The sequence below is a fragment of the Scyliorhinus torazame genome, chromosome 14, assembly GCF_047496885.1.
Source record: "Scyliorhinus torazame isolate Kashiwa2021f chromosome 14, sScyTor2.1, whole genome shotgun sequence".
In the NCBI taxonomy this organism is placed as follows: domain Eukaryota; kingdom Metazoa; phylum Chordata; class Chondrichthyes; order Carcharhiniformes; family Scyliorhinidae; genus Scyliorhinus; species Scyliorhinus torazame.
The window spans coordinates 191,316,750-191,330,813 of record NC_092720.1 but is presented as its reverse complement, the minus strand read 5'-3'; the positions used below and the strand labels follow the sequence as shown (position 1 = coordinate 191,330,813).

Genomic DNA, 14,064 nt, shown 5'->3' with positions numbered 1-14,064 from the left:
AATCCTGCGATAATGAAGCAGTCCATGTCCAAATGCAGCAAGACCTGGACAATATCCAGTGTTGGACTGTCAAGTGGCAAGCTCCATTTGCGCCATGCAAGTACCAAGAAATGACCATGCCCTCCAAGAGAGGATCTAACCCTCACCCCTTACCATTCAATGACATTTCCTTCGTTGAATCCCCTCTCAACAGCCAGGGGGTTATCATTGACCAGAAACTAAACTGGACTGGCCATATAAATACTGTGGCTACAAAAGCAGGTCATAGGCTAGAATCCTGTGGCGACTATCCCATCTCCTGACTCCCAAATGCCTGTGCACCTGTAAATACAGTGCACACATCAGTAGCAAACAGTGGCAGCTGTCTGTCCCATCCACAAGATGCACTTCAAAACCACGCCAAGTTCCTTGGACAGCACCTTCCAAGCCCACGACCACTACCATCTAGAAGGTCAAGAGCACCAGATACCTGGGAACCCCACCACCTGGAGATTCCCCTCCAAGTCACTCACATCCTAACTTGGAAGAATATCGTCGTTACTTCATTCTCATTCGGGAAAAATCCTGGAACTCCCTTCTGAACAGCACTGTGGGTGTACCTACACCACAGCAGAGGTTCAAGAAGGCAATTCACCACCAGCTCCTGAAGAGCAACTAGGGGTGGGCAATAAATATTGGCCTAAACAGTGACGCCCACATCCCGTAAATTAATTTTGAAAAAGACATACTGAGGATGTCCAGAATACGGGATCGTCCTTTTGGACTTGGTAAGAGGTTTGTCACTCAACGGGGTTGTGCATCTTTGGAATCTCGATCTCAGAGAGCTGCAGGAACTCTGCAGTTGAGAATTTTCAGGTCCATCGATGTTGGGGCACTAAGGAAGCTCGGGGATGTGGAGCTGACAGGAAAAGGTGGTATTGAGGGAGAAGAGCAGCTGCGAATGTGTTGAGCGGCGGAGTAGGCTTCAGTATTCAAAATGTCCATGCAGACACATTCCGTGTGTTCTTAATAACGTATCATCTCCCTATACCCCCTTTGTTATAGTACGAAGTCTTACAACACCAGGTTAAAGTCCAACAGGTCATTCACCTGAGGAAGGAGCAGCGCTCCGAAAGCTAGTGACATCGAAACAAACCTGTTGGACTTTAACCTGGTGTTGTAAGACTTCGTACTGTGCTCACCCCAGTCCAACGCCGGCATCTCCACATCATGGCTCCCCTTTTTTATAGTCAATCCTATCGTGCAAAACGCTCGCGTTCGCCAACACAAAAAATGGCCGTGCGGAACGATGTCACCGCCGTTTTCCAATCCGCCGGCTCCAATGGAGAGGTTCCAATCCCAGGGTGCACTGCGGGAGTAAAAGTGCTCTATCCGCCAACGCGGCGCCTGCGCAACCCCCCCTCCCCCCCCCCCCCCCCCCAACTACATCTCGCGCCGTGACCCGGAAGTGCTGGCGGGCGGTGGCATGGCCGTGTTCTATTCTGCCGCGCTCGTCAGCCTGTCTCTGGCCAACTTTGTTTTCGTCTCGTGGAGCGCGGCCGAGTTCGTGGCGTTTGTTTCCCTTCGGCAGATTTACCGGGAGAGCGGGAGACCGGGACCTGCAGGTGAGCCAGGGCGAGGGCCGGCCGGAGCTGGGGCAGAGAACCCGGTCGGGGCAGAACCAGACCTCCAGCACTGCAGGGGGAGAGACTGAGCAGATACCAGACTCTCACCCTCTAGCACTGCAGGGGGAGACACTGAGCAGATACCAGACTCTCACCCTCTAGCACTGCAGGGGGAGACACTGAGCAGATACCAGACTCTCGCCCTCTAGCACTGCAGGGGGAGACACTGAGCAGATACCAGACTCTCACCCTCTAGCACTGCAGGGGGAGAGACTGAGCAGATACCAGACTCTCACCCTCTAGCACTGCAGGGGGAGACACTGAGCAGATACCAGACTCTCACCCTCTAGCACTGCAGGGGGAGAGACTGAGCAGATACCAGACTCTCACCCTCCAGCACTGCAGGGGGAGAGACTGAGCAGATACCAGACTCTCACCCTCCAGCACTGCAGGGGGAGAGACTGAGCAGATACCAGACTCTCACCCTCCTGCACTGCAGGGGGAGAGACTGAGCAGATACCAGACTCTCACCCTCCTGCACTGCAGGGGGAGAGACTGAGCAGATACCAGACTCTCACCCTCCTGCACTGCAGGGGGAGAGACTGAGCAGATACCAGACTCTCACCCTCCTGCACTGCAGGGGGAGAGACTGAGCAGATACCAGACTCTCACCCTCCTGCACTGCAGGGGGAGAGACTGAGCAGATACCAGACTCTCACCCTCTAGCACTGCAGGGGGAGACACTGGGCAGATACCAGACTCTCACCCTCTAGCACTGCAGGGGGAGACACTGGGCAGATACCGAATCTGACCCTCCTGCACTGCAGGAGGAGACACTGAGCAGATACCAGACTCTCACCCTCTAGCACTGCAGGGGGAGACACTGAGCAGATACCAGACTCTCACCCTCTAGCACTGCAGGGGGAGACACTGAGCAGATACCAGACTCTTACCCTCTAGCACTGCAGGGGGAGACACTGAGCAGATACCAGACTCTCACCCTCTAGCACTGCAGAGGGAGACACTGAGCAGATACCAGACTCTCACCCTCTAGCACTGCAGGGGGAGACAATGGGCAGATACCGAATCTGACCCTCCTGCACTGCAGGGAGAGACACTGAGCAGATACCAGACTCTCACCCTCTAGCACTGCAGGGGGAGACACTGAGCAGATACCAGATTCTCACCCTCTAGCACTGCAGGGGGAGACACTGGGCAGATACCGAATCTGACCCTCCTGCACTGCAGTGTGAGACACTGAGCAGATACCAGATCTCACCCTCTAGCACTGCAGGGGGAGACACTGGGCAGATACCAAATCTGACCCTCCTGCACTGCAGGGAGAGACACTGAGCAGATACCAGACTCTCACCCTCTAGCACTGCAGGGGGAGACACTGAGCAGATACCAGACTCTCACCCTCTAGCACTGCAGGGGGAGACACTGAGCAGATACCAGACTCTCACCCTCTAGCACTGCAGGGGGAGACACTGAGCAGATACCAGACTCTCACCCTCTCGCACTGCAGGGGGAGACACTGAGCAGATACCAGACTCTCACCCTCTAGCACTGCAGGGGGAGACACTGGGCAGATACCCAAATCTGACCCTCCTGCACTGCAGGGGGAGACACTGAGCAGATACCAGACTCTCACCCTCTAGCACTGCAGGGGGAGACACTGGGCAGATACCGAATCTGACCCTCCTGCACTGCAGGGAGAGACACTGAGCAGATACCAGACTCTGACTCTCAACTACTGCAGGGGAGACACTGAGCAGATACCAGACTCACCCTCCCGGGAGACACTGAGCAAATACCAGACTCTGACCCTCCTGCACTGCAGGGGAAGACACTGAGCAGATACCAGACTCTCACCTTCCAGTACTGGGGGGGGGGGGGGGGGGGGGACATGGGACACTGAGCAAATACCAAAAACTGGCTCTCCAGTACTGCAGGAGGAGACACTGAGCAGATACAGAGAATGGCACTGAGCAGAGACCAACACTGACCCTCCAGTATTGCAGGGGGAGACACTGAGGAGAGACCAGACACTGGCCCTCCAGTACTGCAGGTGATGACACTTGGTAGATTCCAGACACTGACCCTCCAGTACTGCAGGGGCAGACAGCGAGCAGGTACCAGATACTGACACCCAGAGCTGGAGAGGATGGCACTGAGCAGAGAAAATGCTGACCCTCCAATACTGCAGGGGGAGACACTGAGCAGATACCTGACACTGACCCTCCAGGCCAACAGGGGAGACACTGAGCAAATACCAGACGCCCATCCTTCATTAATGCAGTGGGAGACACTGAGCAGATACTAGACACTAACCCTCCAATACTGCAGGGGGAGCCACTGAGCAGATACTCGCTACGGACCCTCCAGCACTGCAGAGTTGGACACTGAGCAATTACAAGGCACTAATTCTCACTGGTGGAGATACTGTGCAGACACTGAACCTCCAGTACAGCAGGGTACACACTGAGCAGAGACCAGACACTAACCCTCCAGTACTGTGGCGAGTACACTGAGCAAAGACCAGTCACAAATTCTCTCATTCTGGGTGGGGTGGGGGGGTGACTGTGCAGATACCAGACAGTGATCCCCCAGGACTGCAGATACGAGAGAGACTCAGCAGATACAAGATACTGACCCTCCAGTACTGCAGGGGGTGACACTGAGCATATAATAGACACTGACCCTTCAGTACCCTTACAAGGAGACATGCTGAACAGTGCCTGTCTGAGACATCCAGAACTGCAGGATGAAACGCTGAGCAGACTCTGACCTTCCACAACTGCAGGGAGAGACAGTGAGCAGATTCGGACCTTCCAGCACTGCAGGGGCAGACAGTGGGCAGATTCTGACCATCCAGTGCTGTAGGGGGAGGCACTGAGCATATTCTAACCTTATTGGATTGGATTTGTTTATTGTCACGTGTACCGAGGTACAGTGAAAAGTATTTTTCTGCGAGCAGCTCAACAGATCATTAAGTACATGAGAAGAAAAGGGAATAAAAGAAAATACATAATAGGGCAACACAACATATACAATGTAACTACATAAGCACTGGCATCGGATGAAGCATACAGGGTGTAGTGTTAATGAAGTCAGTCCATAAGAGGGTCATTTAGGAGTCTGGTGACAGTGGGGACAAAGCTGTTTTTGAGTCTGTTCGTGCGTGTTCTCAGACTTCTGTATTTCCTGCCCGATGGAAGAAGTTGGAAGAGTGAGTAAGCCGGGTGGGAGGGATCTTTGATTATACTGCCCGCTTTCCCCAGGCAGCGGGAAGTGTAGATGGAGTCAATGGATGGGAGGCAGGTTCGTGTGATGGACTGGGCGGTGTTCACGACTCTCTGAAGTTCCTTGCGGTCCTGGGCTGAGCAGTTGCCATACCAGGCTGTGATGCAGCCTGATAGGATGCTTTCTATGGTGCATCTGTAAAAGTTGGTAAGAGTCAATGTGGACATGCCAAATTTCCTTAGTTTCCTGAGGAAGTATAGCCGCTGTTGTGCTTTCTTGGTGGTAGCGTCGACGTGGGTGGACCAGGACAGATTTTTGGAGATATGCACCCCTAGGAATTTGAAACTGCTAACCATCTCCACCTCGGCCCCGTTGATGCTGACAGGGGTGTGTACAGTACTTTGCTTCCTGAAGTCAATTACCAACTCTTTAGTTTTGCTGGCATTGAGGGAGAGATTGTTGTCGCTACACCACTCCACTAGGTTCTCTATCTCCCTCCTGTATTCGGACTCATCGTTATTCGAGATCCGGCCCACTATGGTCGTATCGTCAGCAAACTTGTAGATGGAGTTGGAACCAAGTTTTGCCACGCAGCCGTGTGTGTACAGGGAGTAGAGTAGGGGGCTAAGTACGCAGCCTTATAGCACTGCAGAGGCAGACAGTGAGCTGAAACCAGGCACTGATGCTCCAATACTGCCCGGGAGGCACTGAGCAGACACCAGGCACTTACCATCCAACACTGCAGGGGGAGACACTGCGCAGAAGATAGGCAATGATCCTCCAGTACTGCAGAGGGAGACACTGAGCAGAAGGCAGGCAATGACCCTCCAGAAATGGAGAGGGAGACACTGAGCAGATACAAGACATTTACCCTCTTAATACTGCAGGGGGAGACACTGAGCAGATTCTGACCGTCCAGCACTGCAGAGGGAGATAGTGAGCAGCAACCAGGCAGTGACCCACCAATACAGCAGGGAGAGTCACTGAGTATATATAACAGGCACCGACCCTCCAACACTGCAGGGGGAGACACTGAGCAGATAACAGACTCTGACCCTCCAGTGCTGCAGGGGAAGACACAGACCAGACACTCGACACCAACCCTCCAGGACTCAACAGAGTGATACCGAGCGGTTACCTGTGTCGGACATCCAGCACTGCAGGGGGAGACACTGAACAGATACAAGTCACTAGCCCTTCAGTACTGCAGGGGGAGACATTGAGTGGATACAAGGCACTGACCCTTCAGTACTGCAGGGGGAGACACTGAGCAGATAAAAGACACTGGCCCTACAGTACTGTAGGGGGAGGCACTGAGCCAGATGCAAGACACTGACCTTTCAGTACTGCAGGGGGAGACACTGAGTGGATAAAAGGCACTGACCCACCAGTACTGCAGGGGAAAACACTGGGCAGATACAAGACACTGACTCACCAACACTGCAGGGGGAGACACTGAGCATTTTCTAGAGACTGATACTCCAACATTGGAGGGGGAGACACTGAGCTGATACCAGACACTGAACTTCCAATACTACCGCTGCAGGCACTGGGAGATACAAAACACTTACTCTCCTGCACTACAGGAAGCATCTTTGAAAAGGTGCAAGACACAGTCTTTCGAGTAGCCTAGGGGGCAGCACCAGACAGATACAGCCCCGACATTTGGCCCTTCTACATACAAATATGTACTGCATTCTGTCATAGATACCAGAAAATGAGCCGTAAATACTGCAAGGGGTGGCATTGGTCTAATATTGAGCCAACCCCACTGTTGCAAAGGGAACACTGGACACATTCAGAACTGTTGTTTCCAACAACAATTAGTGGTGTTTATATAACACCTTTAACAGAGAAGAACGACACAATGAACCCCATTCTAATCAAAACAAAAAGAAAACCAGCCAACAAACAGTTTTTAGAAGCTCAACAGTATTCAGGACAAAGCAGCTTGCTCGATTGCCGCCCCAACCACTCCGTCCACCACCGATGCACAGTGGCAATGGTGTGTACCATGCATAAAATGCAACATAGCAACTCCCCCAGATTCCTTTGACAGCACCTTCCACACCTGTGACCTCTACCACTGATGCACGATCAATTGCACAAAGACTAAGGTTGGGTACAACTGTGGCTTTATTGCAGTCAGACGCGTGGCCTCCTGCTGCAGCTGACGAAATGGCAGCTGAATGGAGGACACGCATATTTATATTCCTCCTACTGGGCGGAGCCAGCCGGCAGGGGCTACCGGCGAACCTGTAGTACAGGTCCTACCTTACATCCCCTAATACAGGTGTACAGTGGTTCACCACATTCACCCCCTGTTAAAAATGAGTCCGGCGGGGATGGTGTGGAACTATATACAGTGCTGAACATTATTTACAGTGTCAGAGAAACAACATGAAGAGGGAGGGGGGAAAATTGTCCATTTTGAAGGTCCAGTTCAATCTGTCTGGAGTCTTGACGTTCCGCTGGGAACGGCGTAACGGTGGCGGCGACGGCGGTGCTGGTCTGCTGTTAGATGACTCCAGGAGCGTGCCAAAATCTTTGTCCTCCTCTTGCGTGGGCAGGGGAAGGAAGGATGGGCATGGTGGGGACAATGATGGAAGCGCCTGGGAAGGGGAGGATGGGGCCGGCGCGGGGGAGTGTGTTCGGTTGGAACCTGACGGTGCCAGGTCCCTGAGGGAGACAGTAGCTTGGCGGCCATCGAGATACGCAACGTAGGCAATCTGGGGGTTGGCGTGGAGCAAAAGTACCCTATCCACCAACGAGTCCACCTTGTGGAGTCGGACGTGCCTACGGAGCAGGACCAGTCCTGGAGCTGCAAGCCAAGTCGGGAGCGACACCCCGGATGTGGACTTCCGTATCCGGGTGTATGAAGCTTTCAGTGCTCCTGGAGTCCAGCAGGCAAGAGGTCGCGTGGCCGTTGATTTTTACCGTTTTTGAAGCGGTGGCCAGGTTGTGTGGCCAAGACTGGTCCAGCGTCATCGATGCGAGCTGCTGGTGATCGTCACTGGTTTCAGACGAAGAGTGTTGGGGGCCCAGGTCGTGGGAGGTCGTTGGCGTCCATGCCCCGTGGGGAAGTTAAGATGGCGGTGGCTGGAGATCCTGCGGGGAACAAAATGGCGCGCCCATGGGCGCACGTTGTGGGGGCGGGACAAAATGGCGGCGCCTATGGGCCGCACGTTGGTGGAGCAGGACAAGATGGCGGCGCCCATGGGCCACACATGGACTGAGGGGGAGAAGATGGCACCCACTGGCTGCGCATGGCCCCGGGAGGTGAAGATGGCAGCGCCCACTGGCCGTGCGTGGTCTGTGGGGGTGAAGAGAGCGGTGCCCATTGTGCGTTTGGCAGGGGGGCGGGGGCGATAGCGGTGACTGCGCGGGCCTGGCGCACTGTGGCAAAGTGGCCCTTTTTGCCGCAAGCCTTGCAAATGGTGGCGCGGACTGGGCAGCGTTGGCGGGGGTGCTTCTGCTGACTGCAGAAATAGCATCAGGGACCCCCGGGGTGCGTGGTTTGGCGCAGGCGTATTGGCTAGGCAGGGCTCCAGCTGAGGCGGTCATTTGCGGGATCCAGGCGGGATAGGAGGCATGGGCCGTGCGGCTGGAGGGATAGGCCTGAACATTACGGGAGGCGACTGTCATGGAGAGCGCTAATTTTTTTGTCTCCGCAAGGTCGAGTGTGGCCCCTCCCAGCAATCGTTGTCGGATGAGATCCGACCCAATCCCCGTTACGAAAGCATCGCGCATGAGGAGATTAGAATGTTCGGCGGCTGTAACGGCCTGACAGTCACAGTCCCGGACGAGTGGGATTAGAGCCCGCCAGAAGTCTTTGGTGGACTCACCAGGGAGTTGAGAGCGAGTGGCGAGGACGTGCCTGGTGAAGAATATGTTCGCTTTCTGCGCGTAGCTCTCTTTGAGGAGTGCCATGGCATCCGCGTAAGTTGAGGCGTCCTGGATCAGCGGGAACACGCTTGAGCTCAACCTGGAATACAGGACCTGTATCTTCTGAGCCTCCGTCGGTGGGGTAGTCGCTGAGTTAAAGGCCTCGAAGCAAGCTAGCCAGTGATTAAAGTCTTTTCTGGCGTCGGTCGATTGTGGATCCAGCTGCAGGCGATCTGGTTTGATACGGATGTCCATCCTGTCGAAAATCTGACTGCAATAAATTGATGCACGATCAATTGCACAAAGACTAAGATGCGTGGCCTCCTGCTGCAGCTGGCGAAATGGCAGCTGAATGGAGGACACGCATATTTATACTCCTCCTACTGGGCGGAGCCAGCCGGCAGGGGCTACCGGCGAACCTGTAGTACAGGTCCTACCTTACATCCCCTAATACAGGTGTACAGTGGTTCACCACAACCACCTAGAAAGGCAAGGACTGCAGGCGCTTGGGAATATCACCACTTGGAAGTTCCCCTCCAAGGCACCCACCCTCCTAACCTGGAAATATATCAGCCGCTCCTTCACTGCTGCGGAGTCAAAATCCTGGAACCCCCTCCCTAACAGTACAGTGGATGTACTTACACCGCATGGACTGCAGCGACTTAAGAAAGCACGTCGCCACCACCTTTTAAAGGACAATTTGGGATGGACAATAAACCCTGGCCTCGACAGTGACACTCGCAAGGCATAAAAAAGCGAGAGGGTGAGGTGAGTGGTGGTAGTTTGATCAAAACGTTGGGCAAGGAGACAGGTTTCAAGAGTGTCTTACGGAGGAGGAGATATTAGGGACGTTTAGGGAGGGAACTCCGTATCGGTGGGTGACAGAACCAGAGAGATGAGGTGTGTGAGATGTCATGGTTTCAAAGTCCTGTCATCTGGGTGTTGGAGGGGCATGCAGCGTCGTGCGTTCACAAACCCAGCACCACGCTGCGTGGCGGCAATCTACATGGCAGCACCAAGCAGGTCCATACCAAACACTGACCATGAAGCCTGGCACTGACCGTAGGGCAGGAGTGACGGAAGGGAGGGGTGGGATGGGAGGGGGGCTGAGATGATGGCAGCAATCGGTTTATTATCACTTCGGCACAATCAAACCCCTGCCCATATCGTTTAAATAAATCTAAAAAGTAACCCTTATAAATGATGAATGAACTCAGGGAGCCACAAAATAAAGTGCAAAGCCAGAGCTTAACTGAGATCGTAGCTTAATTTCACTAGTTTGGTGGGGAGGGTGAAGGCGGATTTGCTGAGGTGAGACAATCTCCCTCCCGTTGGGGGCCGGGTGCAGGCAATTAAGATGAATGTTTTGCCGCAATTCCTGTTTTTGTTTCAATGTCTGCTGCTCTTTTTGCCTGAGGCATTTTTCAGCGAGGTGGACAAGTTGATCTTGTTTGTTTGGGGGGGGAGAAGGTGGCCGGATTAGGAGGGTGATACTGCAGAGGGGATGACAGGCGGGGATTGGTTAAGCCTCCCAAATGTGTTGTACTATTATTTGCGCTGCAAATGCAGAGAAGGCGTGGGGGTGGAGCAGGGAGAGGGGGGGGGACTCTGTGGGTGAGGATGGGGGCGGGTTCTTGCATGGTTCAGCCCCGCTCCCGATGGCCCCAGGGCAGTATTTGGTGAGTCCGGTTGTGGAAGCCACGTTGAAGAATTGGAGGCAGTTTAGACAACACTTTAGGCTGGGGGCCGGGTCGGGGGAATCATGGGTTCGAGCCAGAGAGGATGCATGCGAGGTTTCGGGGGTGGGAAGAGAGTGGGATTAAGGAAATGAAAGATCTCTTCTTGGGAGGGTGATTTACGAGTTTGGAGAAGTTTGGGCTGGGGCGGGGGATAGATATTGGGTTTATGCAGATGCGGGACTTTGCGAGAAAGGTCTTTTCGACCTTCCCAATAGTGCCGGCCTCCTCATTGATGGAGGTTGTGCTGTCAGCGAGCGGCTTGGAGAGGGGGAATCAGCTCAGCGATTTACCGGAGGATTTTGAAGGAGGATGTGATGTCCATGGAGGGTGTTAATACGAAGTGGGAGAAAGCTGGGGGTGGCGCGGGAGGAGGCATTGTGGTGTAAGGTGCTGCGGAGGGTGAATGCCTTGACTTTGTGTGGGAGGTTGGGGTTGATACAGCTGAAAGTAGCACATTGGGTGCACCTTACAAAGTGTAGGATGAGCCAGCTGTTTGAGGGGGTGGGGGATGTCTGTGAGCGATGTGGGAGGGGCCCTGCGAACCATGTTCAGGTTCATGGTGCTGGCCGAAGCTGGAAAGGTTTTGGAGGACGGTGTTCAGCACCATCTCGGGGTCTTCCATGTGGAGGTGGAACCGGGTCCCCTCGCAGCCATATTCGGGGTGTCGGACTGGCCGGAGCTGCAGGCGGGGGCAGAAGTTTTAGCTTTCCCCTCGCTGATCGCTCGGAGGGGGATCTTATTGGAGTGGAGGTCAGTCTCTTCACCCTGCACCTCGGCGTGGCGGGGGGAACTTGCTGGAGTCCTGACCCTGGAGAAGGTGAAGTTTGCGCTGGGGGCGGGGGGGGGGTTGTTCATCATGCACTTTTGGGAGTTGGTTGCCTTGACTGTTGGGAGGGGGAGCTGGGAGGGGGTTTTGTTTGGGGTTGTTTTGTAAGATGATGAAACATCCTCTCTACATCCACACTATCAATATCCCTCAGGATCTTAAATACGTACGTTCCCCAACTATACAAGAAATCCAGGTACAACCTCCACAAAGCCATCCGAGATGCCAAGAGAGAATATCAAACCAAGCGAGAGTCACAGACAGACTCTCGGCGGTTGTGGCAAGGACTAAACAACATAACGGGCTACAAAGCGAAGCCGAGCAGTATCTCCGGCAGCAGCGCACCCCTCCTCGATGAACTCAATGCATTCTATGCTCAGTTCGAGCAGGTAACCAACAATCCGCTGTTGAGTGCCCCAGCAGTCAATAACTCACCCATACCCACCATCACAGCTTCCGAAGTCAGATCGGCCTTCCTGAAAGTGAACCCTCGGAAGACGACGGGCCCGTACGGGATCCCTGGTTTTGCACTCAGGGCCTGCGCGGACCAGCTGCCAGAGGTGTTCGCGGACATCTTTAACCTGTCCCTACTCCACTCCGAGGTCCCACCTGCTTCAAGAAGACCACCATTATACCGGTGCCAAAGAAGAACCAGGCAATTTGCCTCAATGACTATCATCCGGTGGCCCTGACTTCAGTCGTAATTAAGTGCTTGAGAAGTTGACCATGAAGCGCATCACCTCCATACTCCCAGAACACCTTGATCCACTGCAATTCGCATACTATCGCAACTGGCCCACAGCAGACACCATTTCCCTGGCCCCACACTCATCTCTAGAGCACCTCGACAACAAGGACTCCTACATCAGATTCCTATTTATTTACTACAGCTCCGCCTTCAACACCATAATCCCAGCCAAGCTCATATCAAAGCTCCAAAACCTAGGACTTGTCTCCCCACTCTGCAACTGGATCCTCGATTTTCTGACCAACAGACCACAATCAGTAAGAATGAACAATAAAATCTTGTTGGCAGCGAGTTCCAGGTCATGACCACACGCTGCATTAAATAATTCTTCCTCACATTCCCTGTCATGAGAATGTCGCTTTAAGAAATGTTTAGCTGCTCATGTTACTGCAGTGATGTCAGAGTGTGGGTGGAGCTGAGCTCTTGTTCTACTTTTTAGTTTCACTTTGAGAAAAGCTTGGGTGTGTCTTGTGTCGTTTGGTTTCGTGTTTCAGTGTGTGTTGCAGCTGAAGTCAGCCAAAACAGCTGTATTGTTGATCTCTGCCATGAAGGACTATCTCTTAATCATTTGTTGAATTCAGAATTATAAATGTTTTCAGTATTGAATGTAAACTCTGATGTGCTTCTGTTTAAAGGTTTGTTAAGTCTTTTGAGTGTAAAAGGACAGCTTACAGGTTACTTAGTGTTGTATTCTTTGGGGGTTACCTTTGAATTAATGGTTGCTAAGATATTCACTGATTGTTTTAAATAGGTTAACTTGAGTTCATAGAATAAACATTGTTTTGTTTTTAAAAATACTGTTCCATTTCTGCTGTACCACACCTGTAGAGTGGGCCGCCGCGTGCTCCCCATACCACAATCTATTAAAAGTTGTGGGTCAGGTGAACTCCATGATACAGTTTGGGATTCTCTAAACCCTGACCCATAACATCTCCTTGTCTCCTCCCACCCACCTCCCTCCCCAACCACCCGCTCTCCACCCCCCATCCCTGCCCAAAACATTAAATTTGTGTCCCAATACACTTTGTACCATTGGCTAATGAGACATGGTGTATTCATGCATTTGAGGATGGAAGCTGAAAATACGAGGGGGAAAGGAATGAAAAGATGTAATGATGGAGTGAGGGGGAGCATAAGCATAGGGTCATTTGGGGCAAATGGCCTGGTGAGCTGTAATTTTCTGCGTGATTCAATGTAAACAGATGGGACTGAGCAAGGAACCCGGCATGTCTGAAAGAAGCACAGCACTGGGGTCTGACACTGGATTTGCGGGGATTCTGGCTGTGCCATTGGCTGATTTTCAGAAGGCCGTGTCGCACATGACTGAAGATAGAATGTGCAGAGCTATGGGGGGTGAGCAGGGGGAGTGGGACTAACCGTTAGCTCTTTCAAAGAGCCGACACAAGCACAGTGGGCCGAATGTCTCCCTCTGCACTCGAGGACTTTAGGAACTTCACTCCGATTTATACGTATGGTGTTTTGTTTCCTTCAGCGTTTAAGGTGCTTTCCCAGACACACATTACTGACAGCAAACATTTAAAATGAAACCTACTTCCTGGTGCTAACCACAGTTTGAAGGAAAGCTGGAGGCCTTGTGGGGAAGTGCAATGTTGTTCCTTTTGGAAGGGGAACCAAAGAACAGAGTATTATATAAATGGAGAAAAACTGCAGAAAGCGGCAACACAAAGGGACTTGGGGGGTTCTTGTGCACAAAACACAGAAAGCGAGCAGACATGTGCAGCCGGGAATCAGGAAGGTTAAAGTAATGTTGGCCCTTATTTCAAGGGGGTTGGAGTATAAGAGTTGGGAAGTCTTGTACAAGGTACTGGTGAGACCTCATCTGGAGCACTGTGAGCATTATTTAATTATTTAAGGAAAGATATTTCATTGGATGCGGTTCAGAGAAGGTTCACTGGGACGATCCCCGGTATGGAGGGATTCGCTTATGAATAAATGTTAAACAGGTTGGGAATCTACTCATTGGAATTTAGAAGAATGAGAGATGATCTCTTTAAA

At 52.7% G+C, this 14,064-nt stretch overlaps 1 protein-coding gene across 1 annotated transcript in view; it reads left to right on the top strand.

Annotated features, from left to right (window-relative positions):
- The first annotated feature begins 1,440 nt into the window (after positions 1–1,440).
- LOC140390317 (nurim-like) overlaps positions 1,441–14,064 on the top strand; it is a 28,929-nt gene continuing 16,305 nt past the window's right edge. Inside the window, exon 1 of the mRNA XM_072475372.1 lies at positions 1,441–1,604. Coding sequence (XP_072331473.1) covers positions 1,466–1,604 — 139 coding nt within the window. The 5' untranslated portion in view covers positions 1,441–1,465. The remainder of the gene's footprint in view (positions 1,605–14,064) is intronic.